Below are 22,469 nucleotides of genomic sequence, written 5' to 3'. Positions count from 1 at the left end.
GCTGCGCCTTGGGCAGATCGTAAGTTGTACTTGCTCAGCTGATTTCACCTGGAGCTCTCACTTCTTGGCACTGCTGAAAATGCAGCTCCCACATCAGGCATCCAAAAATTAAGGGACTCATTTGGAAATCAGCGCCCTCACATATTGCTTTGGCTTGCCCGTCTGCCAAATGGGTGTAACACCCCACCCTTTTGGGGTGTCACAAAGCTTTTAATTAACCGAGCTCCTGGAAATACTTAGAGCTTTACTAAAAAGGGCTTTGGAGAAGCATAAAGTCCTGTTGTTATTGGCGAGGAGGTTTTAATTCGGGGCCAGCAGAGCGACTGCTATGAGTTCTGGTTCTTTCAATTCAGGACTTTTAGCAAGGGCCAGGCAAGCTAAATCTCCCACCGATAACTGCTTCTATTGTACAAACAACTGATCTGTCCCTCAAAGAGCTCCCTACCACCAGGGCCTGCCTACCGTGAGCCTGGAAAATATTTACTCAAGGATGACTGGAGAGCATATCAAGCAAGGCATTTGCATGAACTCTGCAAATTCACCAGCAGGTGAATGAAAGGCATTCACTTTTGTCCTTATCTGTACCAACAGCTCCCAAACAGCTGGCTCCTGTGCATGCTATGCCATCGCTGGGATAGATAGGAGGATGAGCTTAGGAGATACCCAGGAGCAGCAGGGGGAAGACAGAGGCTGGAAACTAAGGGTCTGGATAGAATGAGAAGTGACCAAAAACCTTCATCGCAGCCCAATAGCAGGAGCTGGGCATGAGGACAGCAGTTGCGGTTGGCTGGGGATGCCAGTGCCCGTGGGGCAGACATCACCTCTTAGCAAGGCTGCCATCCAGCACTGGACCGCAGCTCCATGATTCTCTCACCTGCGATCTGTGCTACAAATCCAACACCCTTTTCCAAAGAGTATTTGTCCTTTTATTACAGCACCTCCCAATACCCCGGTTCTAGCCAGTGGTCCTCATCAGAGGACCAGAGTAGCCGCTAAAACCTCAGCAGATGGTTTGCACCTGGCAGGCAGAGGATGGGGCATCTATACTGGGAGCAGCTATGGTAGGAAAAGGGATTCCTGGCCAGGCTGGAAGAGCTGCAACCCATAAAACCCTGCACCTGGACCGCAAACCACTTGCAAAATTGAGCTGGCAGAGCTCAAACAAGGAGCTTCAATTTTACAAGCTGAATATCTCTAGAACTTCACCCTATGCAACTTTTATGAGCAGATCAGCCCTTTGTGTCCCCCCGCAACATGAGCTGGGGGCAGGATTATTCCTAGGAACAGGTGATGATACATGGTCCTCAGCTGGAAGTACATGCCCATTTCTGGGGACCATACTTCAGGAAAGATGAAGGTCAATCAGAGAGTCTAAAGGAGAGCAACAAGTATGATTGGGGGTCTAGAAAAGAGCCTTTGAAGGAAGGCTAAGAGAACTGGGTTTCTTTAGTTTAGAGAAGAGACAAGGTAACAACCTTTAAAGAGGAAGGTTACAAACTGTTCTCCCTATCTGCTGGGAACAGGACAAGAAGGAATGGGCTTTAATTACAGCTAGGGGATTTAGATCGATCATCAGGAAAAAGGTTGAGTTGTAAGGAGAGTCAAGCACTGGCATAGATATTTAGGGAGGCTGTGGGATTTTCAGCACAACGTAAGTGAGGAACGGGGTCAGTAGATTTGACGTAGCCTTGGTGCAAGTGGTTGGAATAAATATCTTCTTGACCTCCCTTAATGCCCTATTTTCTATATCTGTCCCAACCAGGAAGGACCTGACCACAAAAAGAAATGGAGAAACAGATGCCGCCAAGCTAGATCTGAACATCGATGCATTGCATTTAATAGGAGGAGAAACACTGACACCAACAGTCCCATGTCCTCGGACTGGTGAAGAAGGAAAGGTCTGAACAGTGCTCAGCTCATTTCATGGGAGAACGCAGCTGGTTCCCTATCCCCTGAGGCTCTTTGCAAAGGAGCCCCAGGGAAGAAGCTCCAGACCAGGACACAGGCTGGTACCTCAGGGCATCCTGCGGGAAGAGAGTGCAATCTGAGCTGATGCCTGGAGGGGAGAGGGAGCAGGATGTGAAGGTGCACCAGGATGGAGATCTGGAGGCAGAAGGAAACCTGAGCTAAACTGATCCCTGCAGGGAGAGTCCAGCAGGAGCTGAAGAAACATTAAGGGGGCCACATGACAAGGAGAGACAGAAATGCTATGGAAATGAATCCCTGCAGGGATCTAGGAACTTGATCTTCTGGGAGATTTGCATCCAAAATATTATTAACGATGCACTGCTTAGACAGGGACTGGCACCTTCAGGGAGGCTAAGACGGTGGATCATATGAAGAGAGTCCATTCTGCAACTGTGCTACTCTTATACCTGATAGCACCCGGTACTAACCATCTGCAGCCATCTGTTGGTTTCAGCCACAGTCCTGGGTACATCGGCATCTCTGCAAGATCAAGCCAGCCTTTTTTCCATGCCCCCCCCTTAAAATGAGGATAATTGTTCCTTACCTCTTACTGGTATGGTAGGGTTAAATTAGCTAGCAAAGTGCCTTGCGGCTCTTAGGTGGTAGGTGCTGCACAAGGACAACGTATTCTTCATTGCATTTAATGATCACCAGGGAGTTCCAGGCCCTCAAACAGAATTGGCACCTCCTGACATGGCAGTAACAAGGAAGAACAAATGCTCCAGAAAATCAGCCCAAGGCCTTTCCTAATAGCTGTGCCCATGGCAGAACTCATGCCCTGCCTGCGAAAGCAACCAGCGGAAATCTCACTGAACACCTCTGAAAACAAAGTTCCTATGGTAGCTGAACTGTGTGCTCAAACCACTCTGCATTCAGCCATGAATGAACCTTGCCAATGAAGCTGCTATTTAAAAGCTTGGGACTTTATTGGGCAGAAAGTGGGATGGGGTTTTATGTGGGTGTTAGGTGACAATGGCTCTCTTCGTGACCTGGGCCCAGGAGGCATTTTACCCTGGAGGAGGCTTTGCTTTCTGTGCTATGTGTGGGAATCTCAAAAGCACTCAGCCTGTCATTGCTTGCACTGGAAGTCACTAGCATTTTATCTTTAACAAGAGTCAGAGCAAGGCTATGTCCCCTCCCATCATATCTCTTTAGCTTTCAGGGCCTTTAGTTCCCCAAACTGCCAACTCCATAGAAATAATGCAAGGGAGGCTTTCATGACCTGTGATCTTCAAATCATAATTTGGATGGTGCACGCTTAGAGTTCAAATGGCTGTGCAGCCCAAATGTGACTCCTTCCCTCTGTCCCAAACTCCTACTGATCTCTCTGGAGTTTGGTACTGGATTCATAGTATTGAGAAAAGCATATTCCTCACCACTCAGTCTGTAGCATGGGTCTTTATACCTCTGTATGTGACCAAAACTGTGCCCAATCTGTGCTACCTGCAGCATCTACATGTGCCTCATAATAAATGAGCTTGAACAAGTGGTTAGAATGAATCAATTAAAATATTTAACAACAACTCCCATGGCATTGTTTAACAATATTTAATAATAATTCTGCGCTGGTTCATAACCATCACAGAATCCACTTTAGGACAATTTGAGCGGTGATCTGGATACACCTCCCAAATACTTCAAGCTGAAAGCCATAATGTGGTTCCCCGGAGAGAGGATTTGAAATATGATCTCAGATTTGATCTATAGCCCCTATAATAAGTGGCCCATTGTCTCTACATAAATGGATGCATGATACCATAATGATACAAATAGTGATAGCCTGATGAGCTATTTGATTTGCAACCAAAAGGAAAAAAACTACCTGGTGGGTGAGCCTTTTCCTTCCCTTGTCCTACATTTGAAACATGGCCCCGTTCCATAAAACTTTGCCGCATTTTCACAAGTTTTGATTTTGTTCAAAGCAAACCCTTTCCTGAGGAAGTGGAGCCATCTGGTTTGAAAAATAACTTTAAAATATGTTTATCTGCACATATTTTCACTGGGGGAAAAATGGGTATTTATTTATATCTTGTGGAACAGCACAAAACCACCATGAAACAAAATGGTGAATAGTTCGGTGAAAGATTTAACATCCAAAAAAACCCCAACCCTCTGAAAGCTATGAACAGTCCTGGTGGCAGCAACCAACCGAGGAAGCACATGATGGAAGAGTTGCAACGCTGCAAGAAATGCTCCCCAGCTGATCACTGAGCCCCAGGGTTGGACACTTTTACCTGACAAATCCTGAGCCCAGTATATTGAAGGGCAATAGGGTCGGGGGGCAATAGGGCTGCGGGGGGGGGGGCGGGGATAGGGCCCTATGTGGGAATAAGGGTGCAGTCACTCCAACACGCAGAGTTGGAGCCAAATCCTCAGCTGGCGTAAATCAGTATTGCTGCACTTGGGACAATGGTGCATCCTTGATTTGCCCCAGTCTAGGAGCTGACCCTAGCAGTTTGGCAGTATTGCCACGGGGAAGGTGCACAACAGATAACGACAAGATGCCTTCACTGCCTATTTTATCTTGAGGGAATTTCCTTTTATCACCCATTATGAGAGGGTTGGATAACACTTTTGGCTTGCAGAAACTTCCTGCCGTGGGCTCTGGAAGCCATAGAGCTGGAGACACACGGCCCTTTGTTTTAAGCTATGTTTTCCAGGAATCTGGGAGACAAATCAAGCATGTTAAGGCACCGTTGATGGGAAGGCATGATCCACCCAGGCCTGGAGGAGCTAAGCCAAACAGAGATGAGTCCATCACACCCATCAGGTGGGAACCACCATGGCAAACCCCGAGGAGCAGAGATTTTACCAGGAAAGAAAGGCCACAACTGCCCACACGTCACCAGTGTGATGAGTTTACAAGCGATCGTGGCCCTAGATGCTAAAGAACGTGAAGCTCACTGTGGCTTGAATGCTACATCTTCTTCAGACCCTAATGACAGCCCTGGAGGTTAGAGCCTCTGCTGCCGTTCCGATTCCCAACTTTATATTGGAGAGCCAGAGCCAACCTGCTAATCCTCCACCTTGCACATCTGCCTCTAGACCTCCTCCTTCCAGCTACCTAGGTGTGATCCAGAGCTCTCTGATATCAATAGGAGTCTCTGCATTGGCTTCTGTGCACTTGGACTTTGTCCTGAACCACTTCCTCAAGTCGCTGCGAAGACCTGGGCTCTCCTCCATAAGGAGTGCGGAGTCCACCTGCCTCCCTTGAGTATTCAGACTTGGGACTCGGGCTCCTGGGGGATTCTTCAGTGCCATCTCTAAAATTTCCATGTGATCAGTGATACAGAGGAGGCTCTTATAGCCAGAAAAGTAACATCACTTCAGAGCTGGATGCCAGAGTCCAGATACAGCTGGAAGGAAGACAGCTGTAACAGCTGGCTCTGGCCCAGATGTTTTCTAGCTCCAAGGGAATCTACCATCCTGACTTCCTAGAACATTTGCCTTTATCTCATGTCCGGTTCCTTTGTATGTTGGATAGGAGAAAAATGCACAAATACCTGCTCCGCTGAAGCTCTTCAACCAGGCAGGTATGATCTTGACCCAAACACTCCTACAGCTTGACCTTCCCCTTAGCTTGCACCTCACTTACTCACATGCAAATCAACCCATAATGCTCAGGCTTGCATGCTCCAAGGCTTCATGTGATAGTGCTACACACACTAAAATGTCTCTGGAGCCTTGGAGGGGGGTTTCCATTCTCCCTTTCTTCCCCCGATACCCAGAGCAATAATCCCCCTGTGCTCAGGGGATTTTAGAGAATCACCTTTGGAACAGAAAGGTCTTGAAGCCCTTCTGCAGAGATGCAGCCTCTGCCATGGGGATTCATTAAGGGTAAATCTTTGGGACACCAAAGTCAGGAAATCAAATGGTCTGAGGTTGAGGAATATTTGATAATCGGGGGTGGGTCTTACCTGTCTGTTAAAGTCCAGCCCATTGTGCTCAGTTCCTGCAATGAGAAAACAAGAAAAGGTCTCAGTGTTTCTATTATCAGCATTGTTCTAGTGCCTAAAGGTCCTGGTGGGGCCTTGTTGTACTGGACCCTATAGAAGAGCTGAGATTATATGCTCCCTACCCAGCAAGCTTACAGTTCAATGCAGCATGAGGTACCACCACTGAACATGTCAGACAGGAGCATGAAGTAGGGTGGGAAGATAGGAGCAAGGAGACTAGTGCACGTGTGGGTGCAACACCAGCTGTTGCACAACTTGCTGGTTTCCAAAGGGACCAGCTCTTGATTGAAATAAATAAAATACAGTCTTCTGGAGTGATGTGTAGGCGATGTATTTGGGCTGGACTACCTGTGAGCAATTCAGTGGGGGTAGGTCCTAGAAAGAGAAGAGGATAGTGGCTTTTAGGGGAAAGCAAAAAGATGTTGCATCTGCTGTGGGAGGTGCTAACAAACAGATGGAAGGGATCCTTGGACGAGCTTGTGCAATCTTGGGGCATCAGAGCGAATGGAGGGTGCCAGGGGACTGTGCTAAAAATGTTAGATTAACCCCTTGATTTAAGGGAGATAAGCAGGTTGCAGTCTAAGATACAGCACCACCCCTCATTCATCCCCTTGGGAAGAAAAATATCCACTCCTGCCCCCACAAAGTCATCAAAAACAGCACAGAAAAACCAGGTACACCGTACTAAAAACTGCTACTGGGTTCAGGCCCGCACACTCAGTCACACAGCCCCCACGAGACATTCACCTCGTCCTATTCCGCAATTCTGTTCTTCTCCAAACCCAGCCCGGTCCCCCTCATGCTGTCTTTTTCTCTTCTTAGGGCTCTTGTACCTGTTATGATTTGACCATGTACATGTGACAAACAGTGACAAAAAAAATCACCATTTCTCTAGCATAATGGCATCACCATGTACACATGCATGGTATTTTTCTGTGTCAAATTTTGTTTGAGCGTGGCAATTTAGACCACCTCTGATGTATTTTAGTTTGATCGTGGCACATTGTTCTAGGAAGCTTAGTTTTATCGGGACAATTCTGTCACGTGCACATGTCGTATACAGGTAAATTCGCCATTACATGTTCTGACGGTCCTTGGTCACCAGGTGCCACTTTAATTTGGGGATTTAAAAGTAGGTCTGTTGGCAAAGCCATGGATACGGGGGCAGGAATATGGCCCAGTGGTGAGCAAGCACGGAGTCAGGACTCCTGGCTTCTAGTGCTAAGTCTCTCCATGACGTGCTGCATGACACGCTTGTTGCTGCCCTGCCTGCATTGCCTCCCGCTGTAAAATAAAGGTGTTGTTCCCCAGGGCTGCGGGGGAGAGGAACTTCCTTCAGTTCCTCCTCCTGTTTTACCTTCCACATTTAATGCAAAGCGCTGGACACAAACCCTTTACTTATGTCTTACTTACGGCTCTGCTCTCGTCTCATCCTATACCTCTGGCCCCCCACTCTGCATCTGTTCTCCAACGTGCTCCCTTTGCCCTTTTCCATTCTCTATTCTCCACCATCTTCCATCCAATCTCCTACAAATGGAGCAACCTGCCATACCCCAAATGCACCCTGCTCTTCTTTCAAAGTCCTGTACCAATCTCCTCCTTGAAAATATACCCCGATCTTTCCTTGCTTGAGCAGTTGGACAACCCATTTCTTTCCGTCTCTGAGCTCCATAGATCAGCAAATGCACTTAAAAACCACCAGAACATTGATGGCATTACTAGACATCAGGTTTTGTGCCAGACCTGAACAGAACCATGGAAAGGAGCTCCAAATCACGCACCGGAAACCCTCTTGTTTCTACCCTGAAGCCCGTGTGGGAGGGGGAGGGAAGACCCTTGGTGGAAACTGGAGGCTGCAGAGGAGGAGAAAAACGTAAGGAAATAAAAGCAGAAGCTGTGAGTGTCTCAAAGGAATGGAAGGAAAATAGGACCCCTGGTCTCTCACCATGCAGTCAGTTAGAGCCCTGCAGCAATGGCATGACATTCAAGTCTGCATGGAGATCTCTAGGTTCTTTGGAGGATGGGTCTGGACTCCAAATTTCCACTCTGACCCCAGCCACTCACAATTCAAACCTAGATCTACATTTTCACTCCTTGGCTGTCATGGTGAGATGAGATCAGAACCACCCCAGACTTTAAAGAGCTCAAAGCATGGGTTCATCTGCAATGGTGTGCCAGCCCTGCAGCCCCAGAAACCGGCACAAGAAGCAAGGGGGAGGTCTCACTTTTATATAGAAACTCATAGGGGTTAGGGTCTCAGCCTCGAGCTTCCTCTTCCTTTTTTCCTTGCTCCTCCCCTCCCCCCGCCGTCCATCTTTGGGGTTTCTGGGAATTGCAGTCCAAATTAACAGAAATCACAGCTTTGCAGACTGGCCCCCAGCTTTAACTGTTATTACACGTATTACATTCCCATGACAATGGATTGCTTCTTGCATTCTCATCTTCCCACCTTCCCTCCACACACAGGCCGTGGCATCTAGCTGGATTTTATCCTTCAAGGACAGCTACTCCTTCAGGTCTGGGACTCCATCACTTCACTGTCCCACACTTTAATCAGGAGGAGAGTTTGCATTTCACAAAACATTTGACCCGTAATTTTCCAAAGGAACGAGACGCTTGTTGAGACCAGGAGCAAGAACCATGTGCTTAAATCTCTTTTGAGTAAAGCAGCCCTCAAGCAGACCTGCGTCAAGACAAGTACCTAATTTCAATCCATGTGTTTGGTCATTTGCACCCTGGGACCAGGACTGCTTTTTATGGCCTGCACTGATGGAAAGTTTTGGGTGAGGCAGAAAACTATCCTGTTTCTACTGAAGTCAACTACTTCCAGAGGAACATCCAACACAAACCCACATCTTTATCTGTGCTGGCACTCCTCATCAGATTATTTATTTCTCTCACTGGAGGAACAGGCTTTGCAAACAACAAGGATCCGCATTTGAGAGTTGGCCTGCTGAGAGACAGATGATAAAAGGGCAAGAAATATAAACAAGGTGAGATCCTTGGGTAACCCATCACAGCTCTGCTAATACCAGGGCGGCTGCCTCTTGGAGCCCTGCCTGATATAAAGGGAACCTGAACATCCAGATTCTGGAGCTCTGCTCTAAATGGAGAGCTCATTATTTCCAATGATGCCTATAGCTGCCTGCATGACTCCTCCTCACCATAGTCAATAGCAATGCACATCAAGATGGGAAAGTCCTGGTATTTAAACAGTGATTTGAGGCCAGAGCACTTTTCTCCCCAGCCTTGGGCTGCTCCCCTCTTTAATGCTGCTTGGGTTGGAAGGAACCAGGCAGTGACAAGCGTGGCTGGCTCCCAGCAATACATTGGATGAAGGCTCTGAGCCTCCTCTTGAGTCACTTGTCAGCTGCTTTGCATAACATTGGCACAGGCTCTGGTGCGAGTTTGCCTGGGGAGGTTTCTCTGGGGATGGGAACAGCAGAACAGTTCCGGCCGGATTTTTTTTTGGCCTGGAATATTTTGTTTACTACCAAAAAGCCAAAAAAGAACGAGATGGCTTTTACGCAGCCAGCCCCACTCCTACAGGGTCCAGCGCATCTCCTTCCTGGGAGCACTCCACCACAAGCAGTGCAATGGGGGAAGGAAGGAAACCAAGTGGGCCGAGTGGTTCTCTCTGCCAGGAAATCACCAGCTATAACTATCTCAGCACCTTGCAACTCATTCCAAGAACATGCACCGGTCGTCCACACAGGGGCTTGCCTTGCCAGGCAAGCCACCTTATTAGCAACAACCTGCTGACAAGGCTGGAGGTGCCCCCAGGGAAGCAATAACCCCAAACCCCTTAATTCAGCCTACCACTGACAGCGAGCTGGGACAAAGAAGCGACAGGGATTTGGACCGCTCTCGGGAGCTATCTGAAGCTGAAGGCGAGTTGAATAAAAGGGGGTTGGGGAATTTTCCCAGGATGGAGACTTGCTACGTGGGGCATTTGAAAATTTAATTTTGTGTTGGTGAACAATGGAAGAGGAACAATGTCAAATGAGGAAGAATACCAGACAGACATTCAGGTGTGCCAGCTGCAATTATTTATCCAGTAAAATATCCTTAATACAACACGCAGCAAGCAGTAGGTAGAGGGTTTCTATACATACACGTATAATTTGGAAAAAAAAAGGTGGGAAATTGGCTCTCTCACACGAATCAACTGTCTATTGACATGAATGCTCTTCCTACCAATTCTATCATGTCAAATATATGAGGTTCGATGCTCACACAGAAGCCAGGAATGAAGAAGAAACCCAACAACATTCATTATAGTTACACGTGGCATGCGACTGAGGTGTTATAAATGAGCAAACTCTCCAGGCTGCTTTAAAAGGGGCATTTTTACATGAAACGTGATATGAAAAGTCCATTTTAAACAATAAAAGGATCTTAGTTATTGTTACAAATAACTTGGACCTCAAGTAACGCAGTGTTTTGCTTATGCATTTCACTCGGGGTGGACAGGCCAGAGATTTGGGGAAGAATACGACCGTCTATGATGCACAGCGCAGACTAGAGAGAGGGAGCACAGCTACTGATGGAAGTGAGAGGAGGCCCTAACCAGGGTTTCCAGAGACAGCAAGATGAACTTAGTATGTGATCAGGTCACAAGGAGCTAGCACTCAAAGGGGCACCAGCAGTGGTCTCTTTGTTCCCCTCTATTGCTTTTGGGACCATGGGTGCCCTAAAGCTGGATGGCACAGGGCAGCAGAAAGCAGCAGCAAGGTCAGCAAAGCAATGCCTCCACCAGCCTTAGCATTAAGGAGAGGACCACGCCAGGGGAGCAAAGCAAAAAGGGAGGATGTGGGGGTGAGGGGAAAGCAGCAGCCACAGGATTAGGGATGCTTTGAGCCTGAGCTTAAAGCCCAGGTGTGTTCATTCAATAGCCTTGGATGGCTGGACCCAGATTCTTAAGGAAGCTGGGCCAGACCCTCAAAGTTCATTATAACAGTAACATCATGGAGTAAACCAGACTCAGCAGTTGAGCAGAGGGGTCAGTTTTCCAAAGACTGGCCTGAGGAGTGCATTTAAACCCCCTCCAGGTGACCACGGTGGACCCTCCTGCTGCAGGCTAAATGCGGCTGGGCAGGGGGCTTTCCCCGGGCAGGCTAAATGCTGATTTGAGTCAAGCTGCTCGTGCCTGGCTGGCCTCGGAGAACTCCCGTCCTCACTTCTAGCTCCCGCTTGCTCTCTATAGGGGATCCACATGGGGTTGGGAGAGGGATGGAGGACAATGTGGGGGGCCCAGACGTGTTCCAGGGGGTCCCCCCAGCCTTCCCAGGGCAGCACCTGTTCACCTGGGGAGGCGTTCACCTGGCAGGTGCTGGCCAGGTGAGCACAGGGAGGAGGTGCACAGCTCCACCCTTTGCAAACGGCCCGATGAGGAGCCCTGGCCCCTCTGCTCACGCCCTGAGTCGCATCAAGCCAGCCTTTGCCACCCCCTTTTGTCCTCTTCCCTCCGCAGGATGTAAAAAGCCCTAATCACCTTATTTGAATTTCAAATTACCCTTCTCCTTGCCTCCCCCCCACCAACTGACTCCCAAGTTGGGAATATGGAAATTTCTCCTGCCTTCGATGTGGCTGTTCTATGGAAATCATAAACCTTATGCAAATCTAGAGAAGGCCTAATTGTCATAGCAACCAGCTGTTTCCATGCCTGTTGCTGCCACCCTGGGGCTGGTCCTGTGCCTGGTGCATGCTGCTTTCCAGGCCTGGAGGAGAGAGGCATGAGACTATGTCAGGGCTTTGAGGGGAGTCGAGGGCAAGGTAGCAGGACTTGCTGCGTCCAAGGGATGCAGGCAGTCTGGGCTGCAGCCTGGGCTTGCACAGCAGGCTGGGAGGGGAGAACACAGTTCAGTGCCCCTGGATGTTTTAGTCCTTGGCCTCTGCTGAGCTGGCCATGAGACACCTGCTCTCATCTATGCTGAGAGTGCAATGGGTGCACTGGGATATGGGCTGAAAACCCACCAACCCACTTCACTCATGAACCACTGCACAGTCACTTCCTAGGGATGACTTTAGGGCACTACGCTCTGGCCATCATTTGCAAAAGTGACATGGAGGTGGATGGGTCATCATCTCATTCACATCTCAGCTAACTGGCTGAAGACCAACCTTGACTTGTTTCAGGGATGTATTTGGTAGCCTTTGGCTAGCATTGACTAGTTGTATGCTGGGAGCATCTACAGGTCGCAACAGAGATCGGGGTGCTCTGGTGCTGGGTCCTGTACAGACTCCAAATTGACAATCTAGGTTCATAGAGGTGGGAGAAAGGATCAATGCCTCTGAGGGGAGCAGAGATGCAACGGTGCGCCCCGAGTCACGTAGGGAGCTGGTGACTGAACCATCACCTCCAAAAACCAGGTAGGACCAGAGGCCTCACCCTGGCCATGATGAAAGGGAGAAGTTTCTGTGTAGGAAGCTCTGCCCTGGTTTGGCAGGTCTTATGGCAGAGGCGTCATGTCAAAAGCTGCTGGTACCAAGAAACCTTGGGCATTTCTGTGCCAGTGCTGGCAGCAGTTGCTCATCCAGTTTGCAGCTGCTGAAGGATGTAGGAAGCAGTAAGAGTGAGAACAACAGGGGAAGGAATTGGTTTCCAAAGGGAAGGAAAGAGGCTTCAGAATTGACTCTCAGGGGCCCAATTCTTAGAGGTGCTGGGTGCCGTAAGTCCATCTGTGGGCAGGAGCTCGGATAGCACGACCAGGAGAATCTCTGCCCAGGTGCCTCACAAGACTCAGTAGTGGACAAAACACGAACACGGGTTCAAGCATGAGCCTGGTACTGTAAGCAAGTCATCAGTCCAGCTAGAAAGAAGCCAACAATTGTGGCTGCCATTTGGTGCTATAGCCATGGCACTGCTGCTGGCCCAGACCGTGCTGACCTGGGCTCCAGAGGGCTGCCCTGGCATACACTCCATTGCTCTCTCTGCCCTAGGATGCCCAGGCTCTGTGTTAGTCTCCTGCACGATGCCCTAGTTCTCCTTTCTCCTGGCACAGCAGGGTGGGGATGGAGGATGCTCCCAGGGTCTGAAGCTATTCAGTCACTGCCAGCTGGGGTGGAAGCACTTCCCCACTGCCCTTTTTTGCCTTCCCCCTCTTCTTTCCATACTCGAGAGAGCTATGATGAAATGAAAGGGTTGTAGCCTGTCTTGATCAGATAATGGAGCAAAAATAAAGTGCCTAACCAATAAACAGTGCAAGGGGAGTCCCACCTAGCTGTATCGTTCCAGAGGCAGAGGACTTGGATAACTGCAAAATGAGGCAGTGCTCTGCCTCCTGGCTTGGAGACCAGGGGTAAAGCTGCAGTGCCATGCCCCCTCAATTCCCATAAAAGCCAGCCTTGTGTTTCCTGTCGTGGCTTGTGCAAGTTTCTTTAATGAGTTTACTACCAAGCATGGAGCCTATCCCATCAGTAGGCAGAGGAAACTCCCGTAGCACCAACTGCAGCTTTTAGAAGTAACTATTGCAGCCTGCTGGTGCGATCCAGACAACGGTATGAATGAGGTTTTGAATGGAAGATGGTCCAGGGTTCAAGGTGGGAGGCTGGGGTTGGGTTCCCTGCTCCATCCCAGCTTCCTGAGTCACCAGGAACAAGTCACTCAGCCCCTGTGGACATCAGCCCCAGCCCCGGGGAGGGGCTGTGAGAGTAGCCATGACAGTAATAGGGCAGGTAAGTACCTAACAAGTGCCTAGGCGATGAGGTTCTTTGGGTAAACGTGGTATCTTTTATTAGTTCAACTAAATAGTTGCAAAAATTGTTCTTTGCAAGCTTGCGGGCACAAACACCCTTATGTCCTTGGACCAACACAGCTACAACCAACAACCCCACAGCATAAGAAGTGCCTAGTACTTGCAGTGAGAACAGGCAGGGTAAGACAGGAGACATCGTTTGGAAGGGGAATATTTTGTTTGGAAAAAGGACTGTTTTCCTCCAAAACCCAAGCATTTCCTGATAAACTGACAACACCATTGAAGCTGTGCATCCTTCCAGACAAAAGTCATACATACTTGATTTTTTTTTTTTTTTTTTTTTTACAATCCCCCCTCTCTCCTTTTTTTCTTTTTCTTTTTCTTTTTTTTTAAAGAAACCATGTCCAAATTGGTTATCAATTTATTTGGCTGCAGTTTAGTTTTCCAAAAGAATGGCTTTTGGGAAAATAACCCAATGAAAATGCTTAATAAAAAAAAATAGGAAAATTGGCCCATTTCACACACTTTGCAATGAACGCCATTTCTGAGCTTATCCTTTTCGGGGGCAAAGAGTTATCCATTTTCACCCAGTTCTGTTACTACATGGAGAGGTCAGGGGCTATGTTTAATTGCTGACACTACCCTTCAGAGACTCCAGCTTCATTTTAGGGCCCAATTTACAGAGTTATTGAGACGCCTATAGATGCATCTAATAGGAAAGGCATTGGGTGCTAGGCATCTGACCCACTTAGGCATTTGTTTAGGGCATGTAGGTCACATTAAGTACCAAAATACTTTTGTAAAGCTGCTCCAAGTAAGTTTCCATTTTTTTTTCACATGTTCTGATATTGCAAGTTTTATAACACTCTACCCAGGAGGGGAAACAAATTCCCAGGGAGCTGTTGTTTGGTTTGTTACAATCCGTTAGATCTATTATAAATGGAAGGAAACCAGCTCTCAGTTAATGAGCCATGCAGAGGGGAATATTCCCAGGTGAAGTTAGCAAGCAAAACAGATAACTATTAGGAGTTGCAACAAACATCCTTCTAACAGCGTGAATCAGGAAAGATAAAAGAACTTTCCAGGGAATTCAGTCAATGTGCAGGGGTGTTTATTAACTAACAGAATGGGATTAAGATTTTTTCCACCCCCATAAAGGGACAGATCCCAGCCGGCGTACACTGAAATCATTGCACTGGTGCCAGTTTACCCTAGCTGAGGATCTGACCCGTAATATTCAGCATCCTCACTTTCCACTCGCATGGAGGGGAGCTGAGTGCTCTTAGCCGCTTGTATGAGCAGGCCCAGAGTGCTTATTATAGTTGGGGCAAAGGTCCTGGGAAAAGCAAGAAGCTTGAATTTCACTGTGCTATCTGCCCTTTCTCCCACCACAGCCTGTTGCTAGTTGGAACATTTCTGAAGATCAGGAACGGCTCGGACAGCTGTGCCGAGCTTGTGTTAAACAACTCTCTAAGAATTAACAGCGGGTTCATTGCTTCTGTCTGCAGGGAAGTATTTCTTTCTCAACTGGGTAAAAGATATCTACAGGTTTGGGGTCCCCTGCATGAATTCCAGGCTGGTAGAGCAGAGCGACTACTGCTGCGGATACCCATTCATGGTTTTCACCCATTCAATTCACTTCTCTGCATTAACTTTCCACTCATGACTGAAAGACTTTTTTCCCTCTCCCCACACTTGCTATGAAGACTAGCAAGCTTATTTTTAAATAAATGCATATTATCTAATGGGCTTCGATTGTGGCCTCGGCTTCACACCAGTGACTTTAGCTGAAGTACTCCGCGGTTATTCAAGCGTCACGGAGCAAAATAACTAGATTAGTCAAGAGCTGAGGCGAGAAACACCACTCAACTCATGTAGCAAGCTAACGTTCTCAACCAGCCTTGAAATGATTCAAAGTCGATAAGCGCTAATGTTGCAGGCCACGCAGGGCTAGACTTTCAGAAGAGCCCAACACCTGTTCAGAGACCGAAACAAATGGCTGGATTTTCAGAGCTGCTCAGCGTGTCGGGGTCTGAAGGTCTAGTCTTGTGGATGGAGAGCACTTGAAAATCTACCCAAGTCTGCAGAATCTGTAGTAAAATCTTGCCCTCACTGAAGTCAATGGGAGTTTTGCTGCTGATATCAATACAGTTGGGATATTACTCTGCCCTCGTGTAGAGACAATAATCCCTCACAGACTATAGTCCACATAGAAGACTAGCTCACATCCTATTAAAACCTGAGCGTATATTAAAGTTATTTGGCCGCACTGGGATGGTCTCATCTGCTCTAAACCTTTTTCATGATGACATTTTGCTAACAGTGAAATCATTTCATGTGCAGTGCTGCTTTGATGCAACACATCTCTTTGCCAGGCCGGGGACTATCAGCAAAGAGATTCTTCTTCACTTTTTTCCATGAGCTCCCTGCACACAGGCTACACCAGGGGGTCTCTGGAAAGTCTGGCCGTAAATATTGTAACACGAACTGGTGGGTGTTTGAAGTCTGCTCATTATTTACGTGCTTAAATGGGAAAGGAGCCTCTTTCAAACTGGGTCCCAAGGCTGAGATTCAAAGCCTGTTTGTCTAGGGGAATCTGTCTTAATACTGTAAAATACAAAGTTGAAACAGGTGGTGTTTTTAGGCCTCCTTCCACTGTTTTGGCTGAATTTAGTGCCGCACAGATCTATGTTAAACCTGGAGCTAAAGAATCAAGTGAAAGGCCCTGCTCATTAGCCTTTCCCATTCAGGGAAAACTGGAACAAAATGAGAGGCAGGTTAATTGCTGTTTTAACACCACTGACTCCAGCCCATTGACTGGGCTGGTTAGTGGGAAAGAGGCTTCTAACCAGCAACAGAGGGATGTCCTGGAGGAGCGTTCCCATCGGAGAAGTGGAGCAAGATGCCTAGTTGTTTTCAAATGAATCACAATAAATTTAAAACTGGGATTATACCAGGCGGTTGCCTGCCACAGAAGGGTCCTGGCCTCAAGAGGCCCCTTCCAGCCCTGTTTGTAATCCCCAAGGAGTGCCTGAGTGAAGACTGCTGAATTGGACCCTGCATACATCAAGAAGCCACCTGTGCAAGGCTAGATGGACCACACGCACGCCGATGGCATTCATCCTCCTGGCAGCACATTCATCAATTTAAAGGCTTAACCACAATGAACATTACTGAGACCAGAGGTGATTAATAGAAAGGGTCTTTCCTTCTGATCTAGAAGAGAGCTCCGCTCGACGCAAGTGCGGCATCTGGACCCACGCACAAGCTGGCTAGCTGCGTCTCATGCAAAAGCCAAGAGCCCAGCAAAGCTTAAACAGCAACTTCCAGCGACCACGACCCCCTACCTACCCCTGCTCCAGTTCCCCCCCAGACCCCAAGTCCTGGGACAGGAGAGCGGGAGGGCGAGCTCTCACCTGGTTCCACTTGGTCGGCTTCGCTCCGCGCTTCTGTGGAATCGGCCACATCGCCGCTCATCTTGATCTCTGAAAAGAAGGCACAACTGATTTTAATAACAGGTCACAGTCCCAGGCAACAGGCACATGTGGCTTCCACTAAACAGCACAAATGAATGTGTAATTATAATACACCATCAGACTTTCAAATTCCTGATTCCTCCACATCCAGTCACTAGAATATTCATCAGCTCCGAGGATGCGTTTCCCCTCCTGTTGCTCTCTCCCTCGCTCTTTCCCCCTTCTCAATCCACTGTGGCTCTGTCACCTTTTGCATCATTCATGGTGGTGGATATTTAGCAAGTGGGGCATCTCCCCTGGTCTCACTGACCTCTCCGCGGGGTCTAGTAGATTGGGATCTTGAATGAGATAATGAAGGAAGAGGCTTGCCATCATGGCTTTGGGGTCCAGCTGCTACTCCTGCCTATTTTAGGAGTGAAGGAGCCCCTCTCTTCTCCTGCCCCTCTCTCTCCTGGACAGTTCAGCCATTGCAATGTGCTTGGTGCTGTACAGGATGAACAATGAAGTCCCTAGAGAGGCTGGGAGAGACTAGAAAGAGGGCACACCCAGAGAGGGAATAACACGAAACACGTCTCGCTCTCTCTCATCAGTAACACCCCAATATCAACTGGCATCTTTCAACCTCTTTGCTCTCTGCCCTCCATCTGCCTCTGCCCCCGTCCATCTCACACACACGCACGCTTGAACCTCCACCGCCATGGAGCAGTCCACCCAATGCCAAGCAATGCCCCATGCTCAGCCACACCACAAGCAGGTCTGCCATCCCCAGCCAGCATTTCTTGCCTACACCCTTTTTATGTCAATAAATTAAATGTTTACCCTTGAAGTGACAGCTGCCACCTTGCCTGGGGCCACAGTCTCCTTTGGGGACAGCTGGAAGAAAGGGGTGGGAACTCAGTCAACTTTGCACTAACCCTCAGCGCACTTTGTCCACTTGTTAAAGCAGCAAAGTACAAAATTAAAGGAAGAAGAGTATGATATTCAAATTCATACAGGCACCCTCTTCCCCCTTCCCCTGTGCATGCAAACTTTAACTCTTTCCAATCTCATTGCAGAGTGGGGTGGGGGAAGAGAGAACAAGCTGTCTAATTTGCATAGGCTTCTAGCAACCAATCCCCATTGAGAAAGCAGCTTGATTTGCATCAGGTAATAATACTGCAATGTGCAAGCACGAAGAGCATATGCTGTGGTTTTACCTAAAAATAAGAAACAGGTGGAAACCTCCTTAAAGAGACATCACCTGCAAACATTTTGTTTTCCACAACCCCCTTTAATAACCTCCCCACAGCAAACAGAAATGACTACTGCTTCCCTGGTTACCTCCCTCTCAACACTTTGAAAGTGTACTTGGAAACTTTCAAAGAAAACTTTTATTCTTTGGATGGAAAATGTCGTTTTCAAAGCTCATGTTTGTTGGGGGGGGGGGATTAGTATGTTTTTAACAAAAAGTTTCAAAACAAAAAGAAAGGTTTCATTTTTATGTGGAAGTGGCCAAAAATGAAATATTCTCCAGGTTTTCAAACATTTCCCCCATTGATCTAAAACTTGAAATGAGAAAAAGTGGTTTCTTCCCTAACAAAACTACATCTGGGCTTGCATCTTGGGTGCACTTCTGGCATCACTATTGTATATTAACAACAACAATAGTAATAGCAATAGCACTAATAACAGGAATAAGCCACAAGCATAATCACAACCATAGTAGTAATGTGTCTAAATATGGTAGTACTGCTAAGAGACCATAACCAGGATTAAGTCTGGAAGGATCCTCCATTTGAGAAACCGTTCTTTGTGTCCATGCAACATGTTTAGAAGAACAAACCAAAGCTGTATTTTTATTTTTAAAAATCTCCCTGATGATTTTTGAGGTTTTCTTAAAAAAGAAAAAAACCCCCAAACAAACAAAATTACATTTGGGTGTGGGTTTTACAATGAAAAGTCAAGAAAAATGTATATAAAAACATCTGTTTGCCATGGAAGTGTCCATTTTCACAAAAAAAAGCGTTTCAATGAGAAAGGTGTGAAATAGCAATACCCATCCAAAACTCAGGCAAACAGGGCCTGAAACACCTAATAAGAGACAATTGCTACTTTAAAGAGTTTGCAGTAGGTACGACAGTGGAAGCAGGAGGGGAAACAGAGGCGGAGAGAATGGCAAAGTGATTTTCCTAAGGTCATCGAGCATGTCAGTGGCAGAGGTACAAAAAAACCCTCTCAATGTCTTCGTTAATAGACTACAGTGCCTCTTAATTCATGTACCTTGGACTCGCACAGCCTTCTCCCTAGCACAAATATACACAAAAGCGGTACGGGGTGCTTTCTTGGTTGCCCCCCGCTTCCCCTCTGTTATGCTACTGCTCAGATTCCCATATCCCCCAGAAGTTTTGTGATACCTAATGGTCACTGAAACATCTAGGCTGCAGTTCTGACCTCTTTCAGCTCCATGTCGGACCTGAAAGGAGCTCTTTTCCATGTGATTAGCTTCAGAGATGCTCCTGCTTTACATCTGCATGAGCAAAGAATCAGCCCCTCAAATAAGTGCATTTCTGTTGGCTGCAACAGGAAGTTACAGCGGCGACGCTGCCACATCTCAGGGTTTGTACTGCAAGTCTTGGGATATTTGGCATTTTCGTTAAAGCTGCAGCTCCCAGAGTCAGGGGATTATGCGAGGACCTTAGCTTTTATACAGCTAAGGTGCATTGTTAAGAAGAAAATTGAAAACATGAGATGCGATGCCTTCAAGACAAGGAAGGTGAACAAAACAAGCCCCATTTTTATTCTTTTTTTTTTTAAATCACCTGATCTTTGAGTCAAGCTCATTATTTGGGTGTGGGTCTGGGTATAGGCTGGGTCCTGAGTTGGCAATAATGCAGCTGACATCCTCCAAGGATTCCTCAAGAGCAAGCAGGAGACAAACCCGGGTACAGCTGGCGAAGGAGAGGCAACGCTGCCCCGTGCTAGAGAGAATGGCTGTTTACTGACACCTTAAGAGTCCCATCGATAAATATGTGACAGTGAGCTCAGATGATAAAACACAGACACATCAATACGCCTGCAACAAATAATCAATTCCTCCGCACAGAGTCTGCTACTGGCGTGGAAGTCCATTTAAATTCATAATCTTATGGCTGTGTGTTTATGATACAGCTTTGCTAGACAGGAGATTCACAGCGAATAAGCAGGGTGATAAAAAGCACTAAGGAAAAAAGTGCTGCAAATCTATTTTAAAGCCCTTTAGAAGCTGCAATGCCCTAAGTTAAAGGTTGTCACCTTTGGTGAGATGCTGACCCAGCCTGAACTAGTAAAGGTTTGCTGGTATTGCTAGACATAGAAACCTTCCCTTCCCCGCAACCCTACCTCCAACTTAGGATATTTCTTTGCATGAAAAAATCTCTTCCAGTAAAGCACTTTTTGCCAGTACATCTGCACCTATACTAGGGTTTTTGTTGGCATAAAAATGTCAGGGGAAAAAATTCCTTCGCATTACTTTATTGGGAACGGTTTTAACACTAAACAAGTTATGCACCTTTAAAGGGAGAATATTAATGGGAAAAAAATCATGTCGGCTGAGATTTTCAAACATCATCTATTGGATTTCACTGGGTTTTAGGTGCCTTGAAATTTCCACCAGGTGTTAAGATATCTCAGGTGTACTGGGATGATTTGCAGAGGTGCTGAATACTCACTGAAGTCTACGGGCGCTATCTGGGCTCAGCACCAGCACTTAGCCAGCGAGGCGGGCAAATGAGGAATTTTGCAAGCTTCCATATAACACCCTAGAAAATGCAGGTATTTTAAAAGCTGGTCATATTTTCCATCATGAGTGATCATTTAAATGTAAGAGGCCAAGTGTCTCTGGGAGGGGAATTTCAGTTGATTCGGTGCAGTTACACTGTTACGGAAGTTGGCCCAGACACAGCTTGGAAAATGAAATCAGATCAAACCAGTTGGTTTCACTCCTGCACCATTTGGTGTTACCTGCAGGATTGCCAGCCCTGGGTTGCTGCAAAGTGACGGAGGCAAGGATGTTGTTCATGGGTTCTGCAGGTTTTATTTTTAAAATACTTAATTCTTTGCTTTACTGTTCCTGAATGCAAAGGTGGGGGGGGGGGATTTTTGCATCAAAACTGTACTTTTAAAAGGTGTTAACAGCACCCACTGATTGTGGGTCAGATTTTCAGCTGCGGTAAATCCATGATGCTGGTGAGCTCTGCTGACCTGCACCCACAGAGGGCTTCCAAGTGTTAAGTCTTAATGTTTCCAAGTAATAACAAGAAACCTGGGAACTGGCTCCTCTCAGTCACCAGCCAGGACCTGAGCCCAAGAAGATGAGCTATGAGCTAACATGCACCAGGACCCAGTGCAGTCTATAATGACATGAGGGGCCCTGCGTCCTCACCAGCTGTTCTGGAGGAAGGCAGGACCTCAAAGCAAGGTCTTGGTAGGTAAAGTGTCATGGACCAACTCTAAGCCTATGGCAGTCACTGGGATCTTTCCGTAGCTGGCAGCAGATTGCTTTTACTTTCCCGACTAACAGGCTTCTCCAAAGTGAACCCGGCTGAGCAGCTAGCAGCTCCCAGGCCTTGATTAACAGGCACAGAGAGTGGCAGAGGAGGCAAGACCCCTTCTGGGGCTTAGGAAAAGCCTTGGTAATCTCACAAAGCCAGCTACAGTCACACAGCATGTACACCCACCCACACACACTAGCTCCATGCAGATCTGCTGGCAGTAAACAGTGATCTGAAAGTACCCACGAGCATATACAAGCCACGTGGGGACACTAATGTATGCCTTGACCCTGGCACAGAAGCACACACTGGTGCACATCCCCATACCTCTTGCCATGATTTACCAGGGGCTTCTCTTTCCTGGGACTAACACAAGTTCTAGCTCCCCACATCCCATCCCTAACCCGAGCCCTGTGCACACGCAGAGCTCGTTCACCCGAGGGAGATGGTGCCTTCTGCTCCAGCTGCCTGTCCCGTGCCCGGGGGCAGGCCGACGCCTGTGCACCCACCCTGCCCTTAGCTGCTTGCGTGCAGCTGGGCTTATGGATGAGGTGGCAACTGGAGGTAACCAACCAGACATACTTCTGCCCAAAACTCCCTGCTAGCCCCATGTCTCTTAAGCACCCCTAGCTATTCCCCCGAAAAACCCCATTCTCCTGCTGACTGCGTTTCCTCCTGTGCCCCTGCAGTCCTCTGTCTCTTCAGCTCTAGCTCCTCGCCTAAAAGCTGCTAAACATGCCCCCGTCTCCTGCAGAAACCCCTGCCCAGGCAGGCGGGAAGCCTCGTGGACTTGGCAGCAGCTACTGAAGTCATGTGGCGGGGTCGAAGTAGGGATCGGGTCCCTTTCCCCATCCCCTACCTGAC

The 22,469-nt window shown here is 47.7% G+C and overlaps 1 protein-coding gene across 1 annotated transcript in view; it reads right to left on the bottom strand.

Moving 5' to 3' along the window:
- The window catches only part of POU2F3 (POU class 2 homeobox 3), a 45,764-nt gene that overhangs the window by 23,059 nt on the left and 236 nt on the right, over nt 1-22,469 (bottom strand). The window contains exons 2-4 of the mRNA XM_025199976.1: nt 17,917-17,970; nt 17,038-17,106; nt 5,886-5,920 (exon numbers count right to left, since the gene is read on the bottom strand). Coding sequence (XP_025055761.1) covers nt 5,886-5,920; nt 17,038-17,106; nt 17,917-17,970 — 158 coding nt within the window. The remainder of the gene's footprint in view (nt 1-5,885; nt 5,921-17,037; nt 17,107-17,916; nt 17,971-22,469) is intronic.

This window comes from Alligator sinensis, unplaced genomic scaffold (genome assembly GCF_000455745.1).
Source record: "Alligator sinensis unplaced genomic scaffold, ASM45574v1 scaffold278_1, whole genome shotgun sequence".
In the NCBI taxonomy this organism is placed as follows: domain Eukaryota; kingdom Metazoa; phylum Chordata; order Crocodylia; family Alligatoridae; genus Alligator; species Alligator sinensis.
This window is presented reverse-complemented; position numbering and strand designations above follow the sequence as displayed.